This window comes from Hoplias malabaricus, chromosome 3 (assembly GCF_029633855.1).
Source record: "Hoplias malabaricus isolate fHopMal1 chromosome 3, fHopMal1.hap1, whole genome shotgun sequence".
Lineage (NCBI taxonomy): Eukaryota > Metazoa > Chordata > Actinopteri > Characiformes > Erythrinidae > Hoplias > Hoplias malabaricus.
The window spans coordinates 17,040,325-17,063,509 of NC_089802.1; the positions used below are offsets into that span (position 1 = coordinate 17,040,325).

Sequence of the window (23,185 nt, forward strand, 5' to 3'; positions counted from 1 at the left end):
CATAAATGTAAGTGGCCTGTATTTGTCTATAATATGAAGGAATCTGTCTCTGCAATGGCATGCATGTGCACATTAATATATTATGTGTATTATAATATGATGTATTAAAATAGGACAAACTGACGCATCAGGAGCTCATGTGTGCATCACATTTTTGCCTGGGAAGATGGCAACACCTTGTAGACTGTAAAAGATTAGGATGGTAAGTGGAAAAAACAGCTGATATGCCTTTACTGCTGCACCAAGAGATCTGCTAAATTCCAAATACCTCCTCTCTACACTACGTAATGCACAATGTATGTCATAAAAAATGAATTCTGCACTCATGTTATGCATAGTATGTCTAATAATAAAACCACTGGTATAAAAGTATAAGCTTCACATTTTGAAGTTCAATTAGTGCCCTGTCTGGATGTAGTAGTTTTAATTTTATAATATTTGAAGTGCACCAATTAGGCACTATTTGTGATGCAGGTCAGCCACTCCTCCGTTGTTGTTTTGCTGTGCTGTGGGCGCTGACTTATAAGACAACACTAAGTGCATGCGTACTGGCAAACCCTTAATGAAATCAGATCAGAGCATTCACATTCAAGTTGCATGCCAACAAATCAGATACATACCTGATCTAGGAGCACATATGAAATTGACTCAAATATGATTTGAAAAAATAAGATTTCATGTGTCGTCACAGCCTTGAAAAAATAACCCTGATCTGTGCCACATTCAGGCAAAAATTCAGATTTGAGTCATTTCAGCCTGGCAATGTGCAAATAGTCATTATCATGCGTCATACTGAGTGACGGGTGTGAGGCTTCTTATTAATATAATTCTCAAAATCGAGACATCTAAAAAACAAAGCAATGAATTGTTGCATATCCCCTCTATCCCCTTCTTTGCAAACCTCAGAAAAAATATTGAGCAGTGTGAAAGCCTTATGATGTTATATTTTTCTCCATGTCTGCCACCCGTTACCACAGGCATAAAAAGAGTACTATACAAAGCAGCCGGTGTTTTCCCAGCTATTTCCTTGCCATGTGGAGAGTGAAACTGTCATTGTTCTCTACGTTTCTAAAAGAAAGGACACGGCACTTGGTGAGAGTGCATCTCACGGTTTTATCAAAGCAGTTGAACTCGAAGTGAACTGATGAGAAGAGAAAGTGACTATTGCAGGGCTATACTCCTGACAAACGCTGAGTGAAGTGAGGATACGACAGAAGTAGAGCAAAAGCCCCCTCCTCACAGGCTTGATCTGCAAAAAAAAAGCTCTTTTGCCAGCTCACATTTACTGGGGGAACGTGTCTCCCAGAAGATCTAGCAGGGAGGGAATTGGCAGTGAGAATCAGCATCTACCGATGGCAAATTTGTCTGCTTCAACTCGCTGTGCTATTATGCGTGGGCAGGGTGGATTTTCTGCCTGCCTCTCATTCTTTTTGCTCTCTCACACTGGAGAGAGGATTGAGCCAGATTCACAATGGCAGATTTTTTATTCATTGTGTTCTAGTTCCTTGCTTTTGTTTCTAGTAGAGACAGTAGAGTTTGTTTCTTCACAGCTGTAGTGCCATCTCAAGCCCTGGGCTTCTGCTAAAAACCCACACCCAAGCAGTAAAACCTATGAATATTTCAGAACATATTCCCTTAATATAAGGAAATGATTTGATTACACAGTATGTCTTCATTTTTTTTTCTTTCTGTGTGGGTGGACGTGGAGAGAGAGAAGCTGTCTCAGTGCAGTCAGATTAGAAAGAGTGATGCTCCCAAGGCACCTTTTAAATTACAAATCACACTCATCAAAACCACAGCTTGTTAAGTTCTATTCATCAATAGGTAATCAGCAGCAAGCACACACAAAAGGAGAGACTGTACTTCAACATAACGTTACTCAATGAGTATTTACTACATAATGTCAAGCTAGAGCTCAACGTTTGCATACATTGTATGTTTCAGTGGCTTAAATATAGCAAGATCTAAAATATCGAGATCTAGTGTGCGGAACAGCGGGCTCATTTGATCGTTCACAGTGCATGGACAAATTCAGGAAAACATGCTGGTACACTGCACTCATATTCTATGTTACAAATTCCTAGGCATTTACATGGTTTGGTAAATAACTCCCACAGCACTTGAGCCCCCAAGACTAAGTTGGGAGGGGGGCAGTTTTGGAGTGTAAGCAGACACTAAAGAATTCATTCACTATAGCTCATTTCTACTGAAATGTTGCAAATGACTAATAGGTTGAGAACTGTTTCCTATAGCCTGTGTATTGACTAAACATGTAATAGCTGACAGAAATTAAATACACTCATTGGCATCTTACTTTCTACTCTTTCATTCAAAAGTCTGGAATCATGAAACAATAGTTGCTGTTTTATTAAATTATTTATGCAGTGTAGATTGAAAACTAGACATCAGACCATATTTTGAGACATTTTATTCTTAATTTCAGAAGTAGTAAATTATATACTGCAAATTTTGCTATTTAGACTTCCTGAAATTTAGCTGCCTTAATATTTGGTATGATATTCTGGTTTCTCAGTCATTATAAAATCGTCTACACCCCTTTTTCACTTTTCATTTCAAACATTTACAGATTACTACAAATCAGTTGTAGAGTTTGTTAAATTAGTCAAAGATGTAGACGAATAAGATCCTAAAAGAACCATATTACAAATGCACATACAAAAAAAACCTACTGAAAACAATATTATCGATTCTAAACTTTGAATATAAGTGTAATCCTTACCTACACTCCTTCCCCCGGATGTTGTGTACCCCTACCACATAAGCGCATTTACGTTTACATTTACTGACTGTAGACCATTTGTTGCAATTAACAATTTGTCAGTCTTTACGATATTCGTCAACAGGAAAGGACTACACTCTTAAAAATAACAGTGCTGCAAATGGTACTCTGATCGATGCCATAGAATAACCAATATTAGTTTCATAAATAACCATGTTTTTGTTTTTGAGATGTGCGAGTATGAAGAAGCTTTTAAAGATTTAAACATCCATCACTCAATCTTTAGGTTCTATACCCATTTAAATGTAATTAGCAAAAACTGTTCTGTATGGAACCAAAAGTTCTATGCCATCGCTCAAATAACGTTTTTGTACAGTGTACTGTAAAGTCACTGCTGTTCAGATACTGAAGTTTTAAACATTAAATTTGACTAATATTTCCAGATTTATATGTAGTTAAATATTTGAGATGTAAAACACAGTTATTCAGAGGCATTTGCTGTAAAGAATTGCCCTGATTGCTTACTCGTTAAATGTCTTTTTAATGTTGATTTCTGAATATGGCTTTTTTTCATTTATGGAATATGGCCAAATGTCTGTGTCTACCCAAAACTGCAAAAATTAAACTTTAGATTGCTTTTTGGATTAGATTTTTTTTTGTTTTACACATGATAACAATGGTATTTAATCTTAAGTTAAAAATATGGTCCACCTGAAAAAAATAACTTTTTTCTATGAAAGTCTTTCAAGCTAAATTTACTACAGGTATTATTCAGGTGGTGGAACCTTCTCAACAACTGTGATACAGTAGTGTCATTTTAGAGGGAGTAGCTGTGCAGAATCCTTACTAAGCTTTTTGGTTGGGTATAAACCAATGGTTGGGATAAAAGACAACAAATTGCACATCAACAGTTGGGATGTAGTAAGTGATTGTAAAGCTACAAAGACCAACTGTTATACCTGATAAAACAGATAATAAGTGCAATTTCAAGGTAGGTTTACTATATAAACTGGCAACTTGGGAACAAATCAGGATTTACTGTGACTGCTTCCACCTATACAGTCCTATGAGATATGCAGGGAGTCGATGTGTGGCTATGGAAGACCTATCTGATGACCTATGTTGTTACTCCAGCAGCAGTCTTCTGAGCTCCTGAGGACAGGTGATGGGCAGGGCACAGGTGAAGTCCTGACACACATATGCCGTGGCTTTCCCATCTTGCTGAAGCAGGGAGGAGAGGACAGGAAGCTTCTGATACAAGAAACCTCCTGTATTTCCATCGGCCACTATCAGAACCTGAGAGAACATGGAGAAGAATAGTTAAAGATAGGATACAAGAGTAAGGGAGATGGAAGAATGAAATAGAGGGGGAAAAAGGAACATGGAGAGAAGGAGGGAGGAGAAAAATAACAATGATTGTCATAAAGATGACAATTAGGCAGAAGAATATAGACAGGGAGTGGGAGAGTAAGGCTGGAAAGATACAATCTTAACCCAGTGTAAAATGGACAAATCCATACATCCCTTTGGTAATAAACCATGATAGAGCACAGTGAGAGGTGATTACACTGGCTCATTTCCAGCTGACAGTGTTTATATATGGCCCTCCTTGTAACAGGACTCTGGCAGTGTTAGTGATGGAGCCAATACTACAATAATGGCCCTGACCTGTCTTTGACTGCAACCTTTCACCACTTAAAAAATAAATAAATAAATAAATTCAAATATAATAATAAAATTCAAATATCAGTTAGAGTGTTACGACTAACTTTGTATACATACACATTAAAGTTAAATTGTACACACACATCCTCATACACATTGATTTGTTCCAGTGTATACTTTGCATGTTGTCACAGTTAAAGGGAAAGACATTCATATGAAAGCCTGCAATCATGACACTGATGGCTATATAAAATAACTTGCTGTTTTCAATTACAGTTCAATTTATGTCAATGTCTCCCCGAAACGAATGACAAAGTCTAGAGCATAATCGCTTCATCATAACTCGTAAAGTTTGTTGGCACCCTTAGTAATTAATGAATTCCACTTTATGGTGCCCCAATTGTGGACACATTTTAACTTGTGCGCACACAGATTGTATCAGAAAAAATGGGAAGAAATGGGACGGGATGAAGCAGCTACACAAGACTAAAGTCATCATGCCAAACCAAGCAAGGGTAAGAGGGGTAGGACTATTGAGCAGAAGAACTGCTTTACCTGGATTTATGGTTTACTAAAATACCTTAGGAATAAGTTTTTGGAAGTGATTTTTGTGATCCAGAACTAAACATCCAACATCAGAACCTGATCTCACTTATTTCTCAATACTAATGAAAGCAATTATATGGTCTTTTTGTATTTTTGTGTGAGCTTTTGTTATCCCTCTCATAGTCCCATCCCCCATTCCCACCAATCATTCCCCCACTTACATCATACCCCTCCTTTCACACCTCTTCTTACCCTTCCTTCCTCTATCTTATCTTTCTTTCTTTGATCATCTTCGTCATCCCCTTTACCCCTCCTCAAACTCCTCTTCTTCCTCCAATTCCCCTTGGACTGGCAACAGTCACAGACTGGACTGAGAACAGACTGAATTGGGTACAGAATGAACTGGCTATAGACTGAACTGGTGACAAACTGATGACCAAGCTTTTCTGCATGCAGGTGAAGGAAACCTCTGAACCTCCAGTTTCTAAACTTCAGATCATCCTGAGATACACTGAGATCATCCAGCTGTACTCATACATGGTCCTGTGTATGTGTAAATAAACTCCAGTCAACGCTGAACTCCAGTCTCCTGACACTTCAATGCAGAATTTCTAACACTAAACACCTTCAAGAATGTTTCACTACACAGCATCAAGCATTCTCAGATGATTAGTGGCTGTAGCAAAAGAGGGACAGATTCCTAGTGATATGCTTAATCAAATTTCTGATTTCATCAAACTGTAATGTGATTCTTCCAGGACCAACATAATACATGAAGAACTGTAAATGTTAAAAAACAGGCACTGAGCGAAGTTGGCACTGTACTAAAGTGTACTGCTAATTATTACACTTACAAAACTCATCATTTAGGTTTGCAATACTGCTGGGATTTACAGCAGTGATTAGTAGGTGTTTCTAAAATGTGCTCAGCAAAATGTGTCTACAGACTGCAGATATTGTATAATGGCTATTGCATATCATTTGACTTTGCCAGTAAGTACAAAACACAAAGGTCTTAACAAGCTGTGGTTAGAAGACGTCTGAAAGATTAGTCTAGGCCAGTGGTGTTGAGGCAATAGCAAATTATTATATTATTATTGTACTATAAAAACTGACCCGCCGGTATTATATGGCGCATTTACCGCTAATACTGCAAATCCCACAATGACTAGGCTGAGCCTACCCGCATGCTTGATTGGTTGGCCCCGCTGAGCCACGTGACGGTGCAAAGGCGGGCGGGGGAGCAACCACTACCAGAAACGCTCTCCTCTGTGACAATCGTCATAGCAATCTCAAGCTACAGCTATCTCTGAGCTACCCCTTCCCATAAATGCCAAATATAATGGCAGAATATAGGAGCATTTTGGACAGGTGGGAGGTAGAATATCTGTTTACATATGTAAATGACAGACCGGTGTGTCTTGTATGTGGAGCCAACGTGGCTATAACTAAGGAGTACAACATTAGACGACACTTTGAAACGAAACACCACGACAACTACAAGGACATGAACATAACTGAAAGGAGCAAGAAAGTAGAGAAGATGAAAAGAAGTTTGGTTACACAAAAAAAATATGTTTAAAAAAGCCACTTCACAAGTGAGGCTGCTGTAAAGGCGAGTTATATTGTAGCAACAGAGATCGCAAAATCAGCCCGGCCCTTTAATGAAGGAGAGTTTGTGAAAAAGTGCCTGATGAAAGTTTGTGACCTCGTGTGCCCAGAGAAAAAGCAAGCATTTTTAAACGTGAGCTTGAGCAGAAACACAGTAGCTGATCGCACATTTGAGCTTGCCTCCAATCTGTATGACCAGCTGATGGAAAAGGGAAAGGATTTCTTTGCATTCTCTCTTGCTGTGGATGAGAGCAATGACATATCTGATACTGCTCAGCTGTCAGTCTTCATCTGTGGAGTGGACTCAAACCTGCGTGTTACGGAGGAGCTTTTGGGACTAAAATCAATGCATGGCACAACCACAGGTAAGGAAATCTTTGAGGAGGTTTCCAAATGTGTTACTGAAATGAAGCTGCCGTGGAATAAACTCATGGGATTAACGATGGCCAGCGATGTGCGGTCGAAAGAGTGGACTGGTGAGCAGGGTTCGGGAGAAGATGCCGGAGGAGAATTGTGCAGGTGAGCTTACTGTGTATGATTGTATTACACACCAAGAAGCACTGTGTGGGAAAGCCTTAAAGATGGAACATGTTATGACTACAGTAACAAAGGTAGTTAACTTTACAAGAGCTAAAGGTCTGAATCAGCACCAGTTTCAGTCTTTTTTGAAGGAGTGTGGTTTGGAATACGCAGACGTGCCATATCACAATGAGGTGAGATGGTTAAGCCGGGGGAAAGTACTGAGCAGTTGTTTCGAGCTGCGTGTGGAACTATGTCAGTTTCTGAAAAGCAAAGGGAAGGACACAGCAGCGCTCCGTCCACTCCGTCCATTCAGCGTCTCCTGGAGAAGCAGACGGAGCTCCAGCAGGAGAAGACGAGGCTCGAGGCTGCCCACGATGGAGGAGCTGGAGTGCCAACGGCCGCATAAGAGCCATCGCGGGCAGCCTCGAGCCTCGTCTTCTCCTGCTGGAGCTCTCTGGGACGGCCATCTTTACTCCAGCTCCGAGCTGGGAGCGTCACACGCACACGCGCGGATATTTCGAACGAGCAAGAAGGTTTCTGCTCATGGATATTTTTGAGCGAGCAAGAAGGTGTCTGCGCACGCGCGGATATTTCAAGCGAGCAAGAAGGATTCTACGCGCGCGCGCTCAGATATTTTTGAGCGAGCAAGAAGGTTTCTGCGCGTGATGTCTCTGACCTGCGCGCTCGCTCCACACTTACAGCCATTACAAAGATTCAGCCAATCAGAAACGTCAAAGTTAAAAGGTAATTTTTGATTGGATGGCTTGACCGCCAAGTGCGAAGGACATTAGGCCACAGCATAGCACCAAAACGGCTTTAGTTAAGATAACAAACGACCTTCTTCTCGCCTCTGATCGAGGCTGCGTATCCATGCTAGTTCTACTCGACCTCAGTGCAGCTTTTGATACATTTGATCATACTATTCTGCTAGAAAGATTAAAAAACATGGTTGGAATAACAAGAACAGCCCTATCATGGTTTAAGTCTTACCTCACAGATCGCCACCAGTTTGTAAAAGTAAATAATGTTTCTTCTATTCATAAAAAAAAATGATATTTGGAATTCCCCAAGGCTCCATTTTAGGACCTTTACTATTCATATTATACATGCTGCCACTGGGCAGAGTTATTAGCAGGCATGGCATTACCTTCCACAGTTACGCAGATGACACACAGTTATACATATCAGCCAAACCAGACGACAAACCAACACTAAAGAAAATGGAGGACTGTGTTAAAGAAGTGAAGCATTGGATGTCATACAATTTCCTTCTGCTAAACAGCGACAAACCGAGGTTCTCCTTCTAGGTCCAAAACCTGCTATAAATAAGGTATCAGAATTAATACATAATTTTGACTTCCCTGTTCTCCCTAGCTCATCAGCAACAAATCTGGCTGTTATAATTGATTCAGATCTATCATTTGATCAGCATATAGCATTTCCTACATCTTCGGAACCTCGCTAAGTTAAGAAATTCCTTATCCCTCCCAGATGTGAAAAGTTAGTTCACGCTTTTATTACATCAAAATTAGATTATTGCAATGCACTTTTATCAGGATGCTCCAGCAGAAACTTGAGTAAACTCCAGCTAATTCAAAATGCTGCAGCCAGGGTCCTCACTAAAACTAGAAAATTTGATCAAATCAGCCCAGTCTTATCGGCCCTTCACTGGCTTCCAGTTAAATTCCGTATTGATTACAAAATTATTTTACTCACGTATAAATCCCTACACGGACTCGACCCTAAATACCTGCGAGACCTCATCACGCACTATGAACCAACAAGATCTCAGGGCGCCGGCCTCTTACTAGTACCCAGAATTCATAAGACTTCAGCGGGAGGAAATCTTTCTCCTACAAAAGACCCTCAGCTCTGGAACAATCTTCCAGCTAGTGTTCGGGATGCAGACACAGTCACTATGTTTAAGTCTAGGCTCAAAACACACTTGTTCAGTTTAGCCTTTAGCAACTAACCTCTTTCTAGTTCAAGGTTGTCGTTTCAGGAACTCATGGACATGGGGAATCTGGGTAAACGTGGATGATGTGCTCACAATTTCTCTTTCTTGGAGCGGAAGGATGTCTTTGCCTGAGCTCCTTCTGGTTTCCCTCTTCCCAGTCTGTTACAGTCAGATCCGTCACTACACCTATGAAAATATTCACATGCTGTTTTTCTCTGCTGCACTCAACTAAACTAACTGCTTCCCTTTACTGTTTTCTGAGAAAATGGTGGCCCACTGATGGAAGATTGTTTGCTAGATTCTCCTGCGGCCCAGACTAGACCAGACCAGACCAGCTGCTCACCTCCATCTACTGCTGCCAGCCTCTGACCACTCGCCATGATCAACTACACTGAAGTAGAAATGGACTCAGATTAGCAACACTGACTGATTCTTCCAATCTGATGCATTATTATTATGCCTCAAGATTGATGTCACTATTATTATTATTATTATTATTATTATGTAGCATAATGACACTTCATTGGTGATAATTTAAAATTCAATCTATAGTTTGATCAGAGGAGGATGGGTCCCCTTTGTGAGTCTTGGTTCCTCCCAAGGTTTCTTCCTCCAGCCTCGAGGGAGTTTTTCATTGCCACTGTTGCCTTCGGCTTGTTCGCATTGGGCTTTGATTTAAATGTTCTGTTCTGAAACTGTGAAGCTGCTTTGTGACAACGTCAGTTGTAAAAAGCGCTATATAAATAAATTTGATTTGATTTGAAAAGTTTCTTTGTGAGCTGACATTTCTGTGTGACATCTTGAGCCATCTCGATGCGCTGAACCTGCAGCTTAAGGGGGGGGGGGGGGTTGCATCATCACAGACATGTACGCTGCAGTCAGGGCTTTCAAAACTAAACTGTGCCTGTGGGACAATCAAATGCTGCAAGGAAACCATGGCCATTTTCACCAACCAAACTCCAAATGCACCAACCAACCTCCAAATGGAGCTGATTGACCTTTAGTGAAATGACACGTTGAGGTCAAAATATGATGCTGTGGGCGCCACGCAGTTTCTTCAGTTCATCCCTGACACAATGCCTCAGCTCCGCACCCAAACTGCTTAGATGCTCTCCATGTTCAGCAGCACTCATCTATGTGAGCAGATTTTCTCCTCGATGAAGATGACCAAAACATCTCACAGGATCTGACTGATGAACACCTTCACGTGATACTGAGGATTTCCTCAGCTCAGAGCCTGAGCCCAGACACTGATGAACTTGCATCCAAGAAGAGATGCCAGGTGTCTGGCTTGGGCACATCAGAATAGATCACTGTATATCAAACTGAGCAATAAGTTTTACCTTTTCTTTATGCATATTTTTCTTGCTACTTCAAGGCATGAATGGTTGAATGCTTGATTGACTTATTATTGTTATATTATTTTTACATTCATTAACCTGGTGAAAAAGTTTATTTTGATATTTAATGTTAAAGCAAAACATGTTTGGACCATATTAAAAGGTTTATTTGTTCAATGTTGTCCCGTGATTTTATTCAAGTTTTAAATTTTGGCACATTGTGTATTTGAGTTTGACACCCCTGGTCTAGGCTAAACATGACAGATGATATTAGATAATATACTCTGTTTTCAGTATTTAAAAAAAAATCTACCCATTGTTGAAAGGGCAGAAAACAATTCCCCTCATGTTAATGAAGACGTATTCTCATTTATATTAATTATAATCATACACAAGATAAGATGTAAAATATCCTATGCCATCCAATCCAGCTCCAGGGGCCTGGAGGTTGTGGGTTCGATTCCCACTCCAGGTGACTGTCTGTGAGGAGTTGGTGTGTTCTCCCCGTGTCCGCGTGGGTTTCCTCTGGGTGCTCCGGTTTCCTCCCACAGTCCAAAAACACACAGTGGTAGGTGGATTGGCGACTCAAAAGTGTCCGTAGGGGTGAGTGTGTGAGTGACTGTGTGTGTCTGTGTTGCCCTGTGAGGGACTGGCGCCCCCTCCGGGGTGTATTCCTGCCTTGCGCCCAATGTTTCCAGGTAGGCTCTGGACCCACCGCGACCCCGAATTGGATAAGCGGTTACAGATAATGAATGAATGAATCCATTAGAGCTTTACATAGGGCCCACCCCACTCTCTTCCTACCGGCAGCCACATAATTTCTATTGTGTGGTCTATCCAGCTACACCCTAAGCTGCTGTGGCAGTTTATGATCCGATCAGCAACCAGCTACCCTTAACATCTGTGGTTATTCCTCGCCTCATTGGTGTTTTGCTGAATTAAGCCCACAACACATCCAGAAGGCTCAAGAGTTAAGTCTGGCATCCCAGACCCACCCCCCTCCAAGCCAGCTTTACAGTCCTACCTTACCCTTAAAAATCAACAACTGTAAATCCACACTGGCCTCCCTGGTGATTAAGATTGTACCTAGCCCCAGTGGCACCATTAATTCATGGTCCGTGCCACCAGTTTCATGTGATCTTTATGTACTTTACGTTTATCTTTATGCCTGTGTTCTCCTTATCCACAACCACTGACTAAACCTTTCAGCTGTTCTGGCACCTGATGCCGAACAGCACAAGCCTAACACCTATCTCAACCGGTCTAACATGTGCCTGCCAACCACATTCCCTCACCTCAGCTGCCACGTCAGTGTATTTCAGCTTCTTCGTTTCAAATGCTTCGTCTACTGCATCCTCAAATGGAAATATTAACTCTATGAAATAAACTATCCATTTATTTTCAGATTACAGCAACATATCTGACCTCAGTGTAGTTAATGCAATGCACTCTGGGACCTGCAGTTTTGTACCTACATCCACCACCATTTCCAATCTTGTGCTTCGCCCATACACCATTATTTAGCCTGTGCACAGTCTTGAATATGTCCACCCTCATGTACAAACCTAATCACTTTATAACTACAACCACTCGTTAATGCATTTACCTCTAACCAGCAAACATGCTAAAACTCTTAGCACCTGATTATATCTCCATGTATACCTGTCCTGCAACCAATGCCCTTACAAGCTGATAGAATATGCTCCAGCGTGCCAACCCCTGTACATAATCTACAGCTAGGGTCCTCACCTACACACTGTCCAAGATTTTGAGGAGTTGTAAGGACATCACAAGTTGCTCCAAGCAAAAACTACGACTTGCCTGTATCACCCACAATTCTTGCCAAGTAATCTCCCGCTTCTCTAGATTCTCTCAGTGAAGCCACTGGCCACATTTTGCCTGTGACACTGCTGTTGCACACCATGCCTCCTCTTCTTCTAATACGAGGCAGTAGGCCAAACTGCAGACACCACCATTTCAACTTCCCTGGTAGACAGGGTTTATAAATGCTATTTATAGCCTTCACCAATTCAGCCTTTATTCCCACAACGTGGTAGGTATCATTTAGTGCTGCACTATACCAATTACCTAAACTCTTGGCTGGTCTCTCCGGTACTGTAGGAACCATTTCTCCTTCCATCCAAAATTTTCTTGCACAAGTTTTCCTTTGACAATCGACAGACTTCTAGACTTGCTTGGTTTCAGCCTAGCCAACCTTAGATTATCATTTAACTTCCCCAGCAACTGCAGTGTGAAAGACACAGCAGTCGTCAGGGTCATCATGTCGTCCATATAAGCCCTGATTGGTGGAAGCTGAGTACCATCATGCAACCTCTCCCTGCCTAAAACCCATATAGAGGCCCTGATTACTACCTCCATCGCCATCATAAATGCTAATGGTGAAATCATACATCCAGCCATTATACCTAATTCTAACTGCTGCCATGACATATCAAATTCCCCTATATAAAAGCAAAATTGAATGTCCTCAAAATATGCTTTAACAAGCCTAGTAACCTTATCTGGCTTTCCACATAAATTTATGTGCCATTGAGCCAAATACATACGCTAAATCTAGGAAAACAAAGATCTCTATTCTCTTTCTTTGCTGTCTGAATCTGATGCCAGATCATGCTGCTATGTTCCAAAAAACCCTGCAAAGCCAGAAACCCCTGCCTTTTGTACTGACATATCAATTAATTTGTTTGATTTCAAATAAGCAGCAAGTCTCTGTGCTACATTAAAGAAAATCTTACCCTCCACATTAAGACTTATAGGCTGAAACTCCTCGATACCCACAGCATCCTCCTTAGGGATATCACCTGCTCATCTCCACTCTATTGGAATGATCCCTTTCTTCCGAACTAAGACCATCAACCACCACAAAAACTTAAAGACCTCAGGTGCCTACTTGTACACACAATACGGCACACCATTAGGCCCTGGAGCAGAACCTGCCCTTGCATGATGCACCGCATCTTGAACCTCACTCCATTTTGGTGGGCTAACTCTAGTTCCTTTGCTTTATTCTTATCAGTGTGCACATCATTGAAATGTTCCTCTAATTCCCTCTTTCCAATTTTTAAACTCCCAGATTTCTCCTTACCAAATAAGGTCTTCACAAAATTAAAAAGATTTATAAGGAACACTGTCCTAGTGTGTTCCTTCTTTTTCACCATTTTCCTCAAGTTCTTTTCTATTCTTAACACTGAAAACCTACCATTAAGCTTTCTGTAGTACCTTAATGCCCTCTCTTTCCTCCACTGCTTTCTAAAAGCCCTTAACTCCTGTATTAGTTTATCTATTTCTACTTGCCGTCTTGACTTCACTATATCTTGTCCCCTTTGCTTTTTCTGCAACCTTGCCATTCCATATTCATAAATTACTTCACCAAAAATATTACATTTCTTCTCTGCTGATCCCTTCAAACCAGCCAATATACCTTTCAAATCATCATTTATTCACTTCCACCCTACTACATCTACTGCAGCTGGCCATTTTACTTTTATTTTCTTCCCAATTCCTTTCACCCCTTGTTTCATCCTCTTCTGCTCACCACCATTCCTTTGGTTAATATCAGATTCACCCTCCTGTACACTTGTGCTGGTGTTCTCCTTAGTAGCAACCTGGTGTTATTATACTGTGAACAGTGGTGAGTAACCTGTCTCTGGACCGACTGATTTGAACAACCCCGTAACAAATATTGTTCAATGCCCCTGTACTCCCTCATCCAAGCACCTTTTCTTTTCCTGATGAATCCTCAGACTTCTTACTATTGTCACCTTTTCCCATCCGTGCACACCCACCTGCAAACTCTTTCCTTCTCCTGCTACCCCAGTTGCCACTATATTTATATTCTTTCTCGTACTCAAAGCTGTTCCATTGTCCATAGCCATGCAATTCTCCTTTGAGTCATCTTCCACCCCTGCTCTTGCAGACTCAAGGGGTATTGAAACGATATGTTTCATAGTAGCCTTTATTAGTTGCATCCACATGGTTGATCATACCATGGCTGTAAGCTCTAGCATTAGTTGGGTTTCATAAAAGTGCTAATTTTAAGCAATATTTAAATATATTTCCCTATGAGATAACAAAAGGCGAGAGAAATTATTTTGAATGTTTCCAGCAAATTACACATTCCTATTTTTATGATTTTATTTTTCCTTAATATTTTCCAACTGCTATTATTTATTATCTGACAATTTCACGAGGAATAGACTAAAAGAGGGAGAAAAAATAACCTTGATCAAAGTTTCATTAAACTAATATACATTTCTCTCCAACAATAACAGACATGTGAGGTTTTGTGAGGACAATCATGATACGGATGTGATGTCAAATTAGTTCTTGACACTTGACTCAATAATTGGACAATGTCGTTGAATAAAAATCTGTGTAGCATTAGCCTTCTAAACAATGGCATGTAAAGCTCAACCTTCAGTAATTCGGCTCTATTGATTCTCACAGCCAGCACTATCACACCCCTCCATGTTTTCCAAAGCTCTGACAGAAAGAGAAGCCCGAAATAACTCAATCAGGGCTGGAGCAGGTCAGGGGGGTGGCTGACAGTCAATGCTATGCTGCAGGTCTAGTTAGCTCAGCAGCAGGAATGGACAGTAGGGTGGTCATGCTGAGATTTGACTTCCATAACAAGAGTGTAGCCCTGACTGGCAATCGCCTTTCACCCAATAATAAAGCAGCAGGAATGAAAGCACATGTAGCAACATTGTAGCAAATAAGTCCAAGCTTCTTTTAAAGAGCGAATCCACTTTATTTCAGTGCAAGGCTGCTGTCTGGTCTTAGAAGAGTGTCACTGCAGAGTAGCGAAAAGCCAATCGCAGTTATGAAGAACGTTTTCCAAAATGTGACAGAGGTTACATTTTAGGACACAGCTCCAGAGGCACAGAGAAGATCTAGTGAGCTGAAGGATGGAGCCTGCCACAGCTGGCAATTCTATTTGCTTTCTGTTAACCTCTCCCGACCGTGAAGAAGTTCTATAGTGTGATTTTTCTGACAGTTGTGGTAACAAGTAAGCCCTGTAAAAAACCTGCTCCCAGTCACCTAAGCAGCACAGCTCTTGCCTGCTGCAGAGAAGTCTCACTTTATTGCAACTCAGAGGCCATGGAGAATTCCGCATCATTACCTTCCTGCTAGCAGCCTGGAGCAGCTTCCTGTCAGACGTGTGGGGACATCACAAGGCCTGTCAGCAGCCAGACTCAAAAGGCCATGACAGTCCACCAAGGCAGCACATCAATAACAACATGCAGACCAAACACGCAGCACGGAGACACACTCTGGGGTTACGCAAGGTGACTTCTCCTTTAACTCGTCTCACAGCTCTCGGTAGCTCTGCCAAAACACCTAAACGTTCTGTCTCACACAGTCCCTTGTTAAAATGTATGTTGAGAGTTTGAACCTGTGACAGTGGTTTTCTGAGTTACAGCATAGAGAAATAGCGAAGCAACAACAAACAGCATAAAGAACCATACAGAATACAAAATTCAGTCAGTGAGTACACTGAGCAGAAACATGAAAATGAAAACCATGGTTGAAATGACATTACAGTGACATTTAAATGACATTTTGCTTATTTCTGTTTTTATATGAAAACTTAAGTGATTAAAAAACAAGGAAAGAAAATGGTATTATTAAAACATGCATAGCATATTTTACTTGGAATTACTAACATAGAGCCACTGTGGCAGTTTGAGAGCATCATTTCAATAGGATCTAATTGGTATGAATATTTTGTGGCTCATCCTAATTTTAAGGGGAAATAAATATTCAGGCAACCAAGTATTTATAAAAACGAATTTTTTTGCTCGTAAACCTTAAGTAAAACTGCTTTACTAAATGGTATTTACTGTCATTTCTGACCACGTCTTAAATAAATAAAATAAAATTAGGGGCATAAATCTGAAATATATATGTGTATATAAAGTTATATTTATAAAGTGATACAAAGTACTGAATTAACCAGGAGAAACTGCACTACATAATATGAACAAAAAAATTGCTGACCGAAGTGTTGACAAAAAAAAGAGCAATAACCAACCATAAACCTTCCTGTCTTATGAATCATTCAGTTTTCCATTACTGATCGAGAGGAACTGAAGTCCACCTCATTCCTCCACTTCATTCTGACCTCACAACAATGCCTATCTGGTAAAATGACTCCCATTTAAAAGCTGTCAGTAACTCTACACGAAACACCCAGTACTACCCCTCTCTTCCCAGGAGCATTCTAACCCATGATTCCATCACTAGAATCATGTACTGATATCCATCTTCCGGTCTGTCAGCTCATTCTCCTGCACACCTAATCGCACATACAGACTTACACAGACACACACACACACACACACACACACACACACACACACATGGTTGATTAGTCTGGGGAATTTCATCAGCTTTGTCTCCTAGCAGGATAGAGCTGGTCTAGAGAGCTTGAGGCTGTCAGCACACACAGGTGGAGCATGCAGCCATTACTCATTCAATTATCTGCTGTGAGTTTATTTCGGAGTGCTACACATTTACAGAACACGTCAACCTCATTCCTGAGTCTCCATTTCCTTCTCCAGAGGTGGAGAATGATGTACAATCATGTGGTGTCAAAAGAAAAAAGAAAAAAAATATGTACAGTCCCCACAGAATGTGTATTTCCATATTAAATACTAGAAAAAACTAGAAATGTTTAAAGATGTTTTGCTTGTCTGTTTTTGCTATTGCAGAAGACTGAATATAAATATTGCTAACTGAATATGTGAAGGGTTTTGTGTAATGTATCATTGCAGATGTGGAAATGGCTTACTCAAACATAAAATCATCAGATGGGAACATTTAATTAGGTAGACCGCAATCTATACCCCTTTCCTAGTGTGGCTACTTTTCTTTGGAAAATAGGGGAAATTAACACGCAGAGACATTGACGCCAAGCACAAAAGCACACCTAGTGGAGCAGTCCCTAAATGTGAGTGAGAATGTAAAAAAATAATGCTGCTTGTGGCACAACTGCTGTAAGTGAGTGAATGTAAATGTGAGCATGTTTCAGAGAAAGTAATGTGTGTGTTTATGAGTTTGTCTTTGAAGGAGTTACAACCCAGGTCCATGAGGCGTTTAGTATCTAAAAACATCTGTTTTGTAATAAAAATAGATAGACAAGCCGATTTTCATGATAACTTTTTATTATTATTAATTTTTTTTTGTTTGTTAAATGAGCCAGACATGAGGCACTGATTATTAGCATTTAGCTCAGTGAAGGGTTATAGACAATACTCCGCGCATACGCATGTTAATCTCTAGCTAATGCAAGGAACTGCCATATAGCCCAATTTGGTACATAAGGACTTGACTTTAATCCTAAAAAATATTTAATCAATAAACAGTGCAGCTCAACATTAAATATTAATCTTCGTGTTTTCATTTTTGCATGATCTGCAGTGACTACTTCAAACCATGTAGGTGGTCTGTCCACAATCTATAAGGATTTTAATCATGAAGAAGGGACTGGAAATCCCTACACAATCATCAGACAGGGGTATGCGTTACAGGATAAAGACGATCCTACAGGATAAAGATGGAACTACCTCTTGCACTAATTCAAGGCGCATACAAATAGAGCACACACATAGCGAGAGCAGTTCACAACCTGGCGAGTTTTCAGCTAACTTAGTTTAGAACAGGAGAAGGTCTAAAAGTGCGCTTGTCCTTCTGTACCTTCACTGCTCTTTACTGTGGACCTATGTCTTGGGCTCCTCATTAATTTCTGACTGAGATTCTCTCAGCCACAGTGATAAGCACCCTTTTCCCCTGAGAAAAGGCACCTGGGGGGAATGCTCTGATGGAGATAATCAAAGCTTTGCCACAAATCTGGGGTTAAAACCTAGTCCTTCCATGCTTCTTTGCCTCAGGTTATCTTACACAACAAAGTGGTAGGTTCACAACTTAGCTAATGCAACAGATAGGATTTTATACAGCAGGACATAGTCTTGTCAGATGTTTGCAGTGAAGAGTATAAAAGTACTGGTATAGGTGAAAAAAGTGCACGTGTTCATCTAGTCAACGATTACATGTAAATGAAATTTGGTATATAAGAAAATACTCTTGTAACATCTGCAGTTTAGTATTAGATGTAATTTTGTAAAAATGTAACTGTATGGAACACACTAAAATGTAATATGACCACTCTATTATGAGGCAGTGATTACAGTTTTCTGTAAATTCCCTGCTAAAGGCACATTTCTTTGGCTTAAAAAAGCAGAGAACAATACCACATGTATTGATATATTTAAATATTAATATTTAAACTAAATTTAAATTTGTGTGCAATTAACTGACGGTCATATTTCATACATGTGTATATGGGTTTTCCACTATTTTTGTATGGGCATTTGACATAACTTGATTTCTTTGTCTCCTGTCCTCCATTACAGACCGCCAGTGAGCACCAGAACGCCCACCAATCCAGAACTCTGAGAAAAACAATACTCTGTTGTCATGGTTACTGATTCATTTAAACCAGGGCTGACCAGCCATGTTCCTGATTTTATTTACAGTTTTATTTCAAATCTAACTTAACACAGCTCCCTCTAATATGCAGCTATATTTGGTATGGTGCAATGAGTACATATCCAGGCACTGGAAGCTCTAATACATAAAGAAAAATGTTCTATAAAGTTTATAGACACCTTTGTAACTACTGCAGTCAGTAATTTTAAGGTGCACTCACTGCTGAGACAGGAATTGAACTGTACAAATACATTCGAAGATAAGCCTAAGTTCGCCAGGCTCAAAGCAAAGGATCCAATAATGAGGTAATACATGGAACTGCATTCTCTGGATGGATGAAGTTCAATCTAATACCTTTGAGATGAGATGAAGTGAAGTTTGGGGTCCAAAACCAAATCATCCAAAATCAGTATCTGAAGTCACTAATGTGACTGCGGTAAAATGGAATCAAATCCACTATCGAAATAGTCAGTTCATTAGTGATTATAAATATACCACATTCAGTGAAAAGTGTGTATCAAAAAAAAAACATAACCTTTACGATAGGAACAAATGAAATATCTACACCTACTAGAACAATACAACACTCAACTGAAATAATACACACGTCACAAAATGTTTATCCTGAAGGCCTGAGACCTGTTTTGTCTTTCAGATATTCAGCAACAGATGGCTATTGAGGAAATGAAAGAGCCTAAATATAGGAGGACGGAGGCAGTGGCGCACTCTTTATGACATTAATTAACCGAGACAAAGACTCTGTTTATCCTGAGAGTGGCTGATGTAAAAGAGAAGGACAGGGGGTTGACACTTATCCCTTCAGCAGCAATCTGGATCATAGTCACACACACCTGAGGTTATGATTGTCCACTACCTGCACCTCTATTCTACAGGACATGAGAGCTCCAATGTGAGTGTGAGTGTAAGACATGACAGCTGCATGTGTGTGGACATAGTCGGTCCCTGAACTGTTCTGGCACTTACAGAAATTACCCTGTGAACAGGGTCAGAGTCGAGGGCTGAGAGACTGTAGCGTCTGACCAATAGAAAAATAACATGTTTAAATGTGAAATGTCATCGCTGTCATAATGAAAATGTCTAAACTGCTGTAGTGTTAGAAGTCTTGTCTTGAGGGTGTAGCACAGTGCATACCAGTGTTTATACCTACTACCTAAGTAACCATACTTTGGAAATCTCTCACTTACTGTACCACACTCTGTATCCTGATGGTCTTACAGTAAATACATAATCCAAGAGAACCCAGAAGAATGAAGTCAGTTGTTGCTTTTGTAATTTAGGTCTCTGAACTGCCTAACAATTCACTTTCTTCTGCTTATTATGCGAAGAGCATCCTCATCTAACAATCTCCAATCATCACACTGGACCTGTGTTTATGTGAGAGCACAAAGATGAGGTTAAACACAGCCAAACAAACACAAGTGCACAGAAATTTGTGCTAATTAAATATTGCAGCAACAGAGAAGAAACAACCAAGCATAAACGGCTAAAAAACAGAGTTTCTGCTCTTTCCTCCTCATTCCAGGGCCCCTGTGGTGAACTGAGCTGTGGCTCATTCTCGTTTAAAGGAATAGGTTTTAAGTATGGTACTGTGGTGTTTTATCCTTGTGATATTTTGACCAATTGTTGTTAACCAGGCATTTAATTAAGACCCCAGAGATCTGTGTTAATTGTGGGAACGGGTACAATGCGACCCCTTTAAATTGGAGAATTAAAACAGACACACACTTGTAATCAGAATCAGGTAAACAAGACCAGTTTTCTAAGTACATATTGGATATTTTTTGAAAAAGTCCTCTGAACTGCTAGTATAAGAAGTCAGCTTCAAAATTCTGTCAAAATGTCACCAGTTAATCAAACTCAGAGAATAGAATAGAGAAGCGTTGCTTTTTTGTGTTGTTTCAGAGTTTATAAGCCCTGTTTGGAATCTATCTGTGCCTGATCGCTGCTTTTCATTCTCTCTAACTCTATCGCTCTCTCTCTCTCTCTCGCTCCAGGCTTCCTCCCTGAACCTCTCTGGCTGCTGTCATGTCTCTAAGGTCTTGTTATAGAATCAGGGCCATTTGTCTCTGTAATCAGACTTAGCTGAGAACTCCTTGCAGCCTCAAAGGCCAGGCCCTGTGTGCACTGTAGTGCACAAATACATGCCCAAGCCACCACACACCGACATGCAAAATGTTCTTTTCCACATTATGTTTATGTTGAAAAACTGTTTATAAACACTATGCCCTGTTTAAGTAACACTAAGCAGGCTGGAACTTATGGATATTAAAGAAGACTATCTTTAAAGAAGAATATCTACATTTTTGTTACAAAACAAAAGCCCTTTAAAAACAATGCTCTGGCTGCCTTTAAGTAAAGTATTTTCCTCTAATAAGATGATCTCTTAAATGGTGGTGGATTTATTCTGATATGCAAAGAAAAAGATTTCACAAAGCTGGAAAAAAAAATCTGAATCTACTTTGGTTACAAACTCCTATGAGCATGCAGACATACAACCAATTTTTATTTGTTATTTGTATTAAACAAATTACAGATCAATACGAATTGTACTCCGTATGTGCATATGCTCAAACAATGGCTATCAATGTGCATCCAACAATAAAAGCAACACAGTGCATTAACTGGTTTAATTTGAACTGTAACAATAGTGGAATCACTTTATAGAAGCATAAATTGACATTTATACAAGGAGAAACAGCAAAACATGTTAATTTGAATATTATTTTACTGGAAAATGAAAAACACAGAAATAAAATCTGGGCAAATATATCAAATATATAAACTTTATATATGGGGAATATACGCCCCCATTAACTGACACCAACTTGTAAGACCAATATATTCAGCTGGTAAACTGATTGCACAACTGCACAAGTAAAAAAAATAATAAATATTTTCATTCAAAGTGATCTGTTTTACCAACGTGTGTGTGAGTAAGAAGAAATAAGTCAAATATGACTCAATTGCTTAAGGTTTTAGAATAGAATAAATTAGAATAATACTCAAGCTGCTAAACATGAATTCATAATGACATGTGGATACAACATATTTTCTGGGAAAAAAATAAATAAAATTATTTACGGAGAATGTTAATAATTATACTAATTATCATTTGAATGATTAATTGATTTTAACAGAGCAATTATGCCAACCCCACAACGGTTTTAACATCGATGAGAAGGAATATTTTTAAAAATTTAAACACATTAATGATTTGTGAGTCATCATGGTTCTGATTTCCAACTTTATTTACAAATGCTTTTTAAGGGTGTGGTGACACAAAACAGAGTATCATAATATTGTCTAATTTCTGATACAGCTATATATTACCATGTCCATTTTAATCATACATACATCCTTACTACTTTGAGAGCCTATTTAAATAGGACATAGCCAGAGTCTTGAAAAGCTGGCAAAGGTCTATAGTATTCAACTGTATGTGTTTCTGTATACAGCCCCATGTGGCTGTGAACATGCCTCGCCAACATTATCAGCACAGATCAAAATCTGATTATAATGCAGAGAGATTCAGCTCAATCTGAACTCATCTTAATTTCATATGATGTGGTTTGTGAGATTAATTGATTTAGAGGGGGGCTTGGTTCAAGGGCTTTGATGCAAATCTGAATTAAAAAAAAAGAAAAGAAGCGCAGACGAGATTGAAAAAGCTGAGAATTCTTACACAGTTCATTCCCTGCAATTAAACCCCCGTGCTCCAAAATGAGTGAACAGATGATACAATAATTGGATTTAAATTAAAAAACATTCTGTAGCCTGGGTGGGTTAATGTGTCGAGGAAAATGCATTTTCAGCTCTGTCCTCCCAAACAGTTAGTCAATACTCTAAAGGCTGACATAAATCTTCAATACGCCTTGAACTGAGGGTTAGATGAGGTTGAACATGCTATTAGCACCTAGAGGAAATTCTACACTGTGCTAGGCTGCTCATGCTTGATTAGTTTTTATGTCCATTTTTATGTTAATCATAAGAGGGCACAGTCCCTTAAAAGTAGTTGGATTTTTTTTTTATCTCTAAAACTGCTTTAGGGTTTGTTCTGCCTGTCATTTTCCTGGGAAAAAAAATCTTCTCAACTTGCATGGTTGGTATAATGAAGTGGGTAACCCCATTACCCTTCATGTGGCTTTTGATTACCAGCCTGGGGAAGACCCTACCTCTCAAACATAAATTAATCTGAATAAGAGCATCTGCCTAATGAGAGAACTGTAAATAGGCATAATGTAAATGTCAATGCATTCTGCTTGTAAAATTGCT

At 39.7% G+C, this 23,185-nt stretch overlaps 1 protein-coding gene across 2 annotated transcripts in view; it reads right to left on the reverse strand.

Annotated features, from left to right (window-relative positions):
- Window positions 1-1,842: 1,842 nt before the first annotated feature.
- spata20 (spermatogenesis associated 20) overlaps window positions 1,843-23,185 on the reverse strand; it is a 49,237-nt gene continuing 27,894 nt past the window's right edge. Inside the window, exon 15 of one of the 2 annotated variants that reach the window (XM_066662627.1) lies at window positions 1,843-4,036. In XM_066662627.1, coding sequence (XP_066518724.1) covers window positions 3,866-4,036 — 171 coding nt within the window. In that variant the 3' untranslated portion in view covers window positions 1,843-3,865. The remainder of the gene's footprint in view (window positions 4,037-23,185) is intronic. The other variant, XM_066662626.1, reaches the window with a different exon arrangement.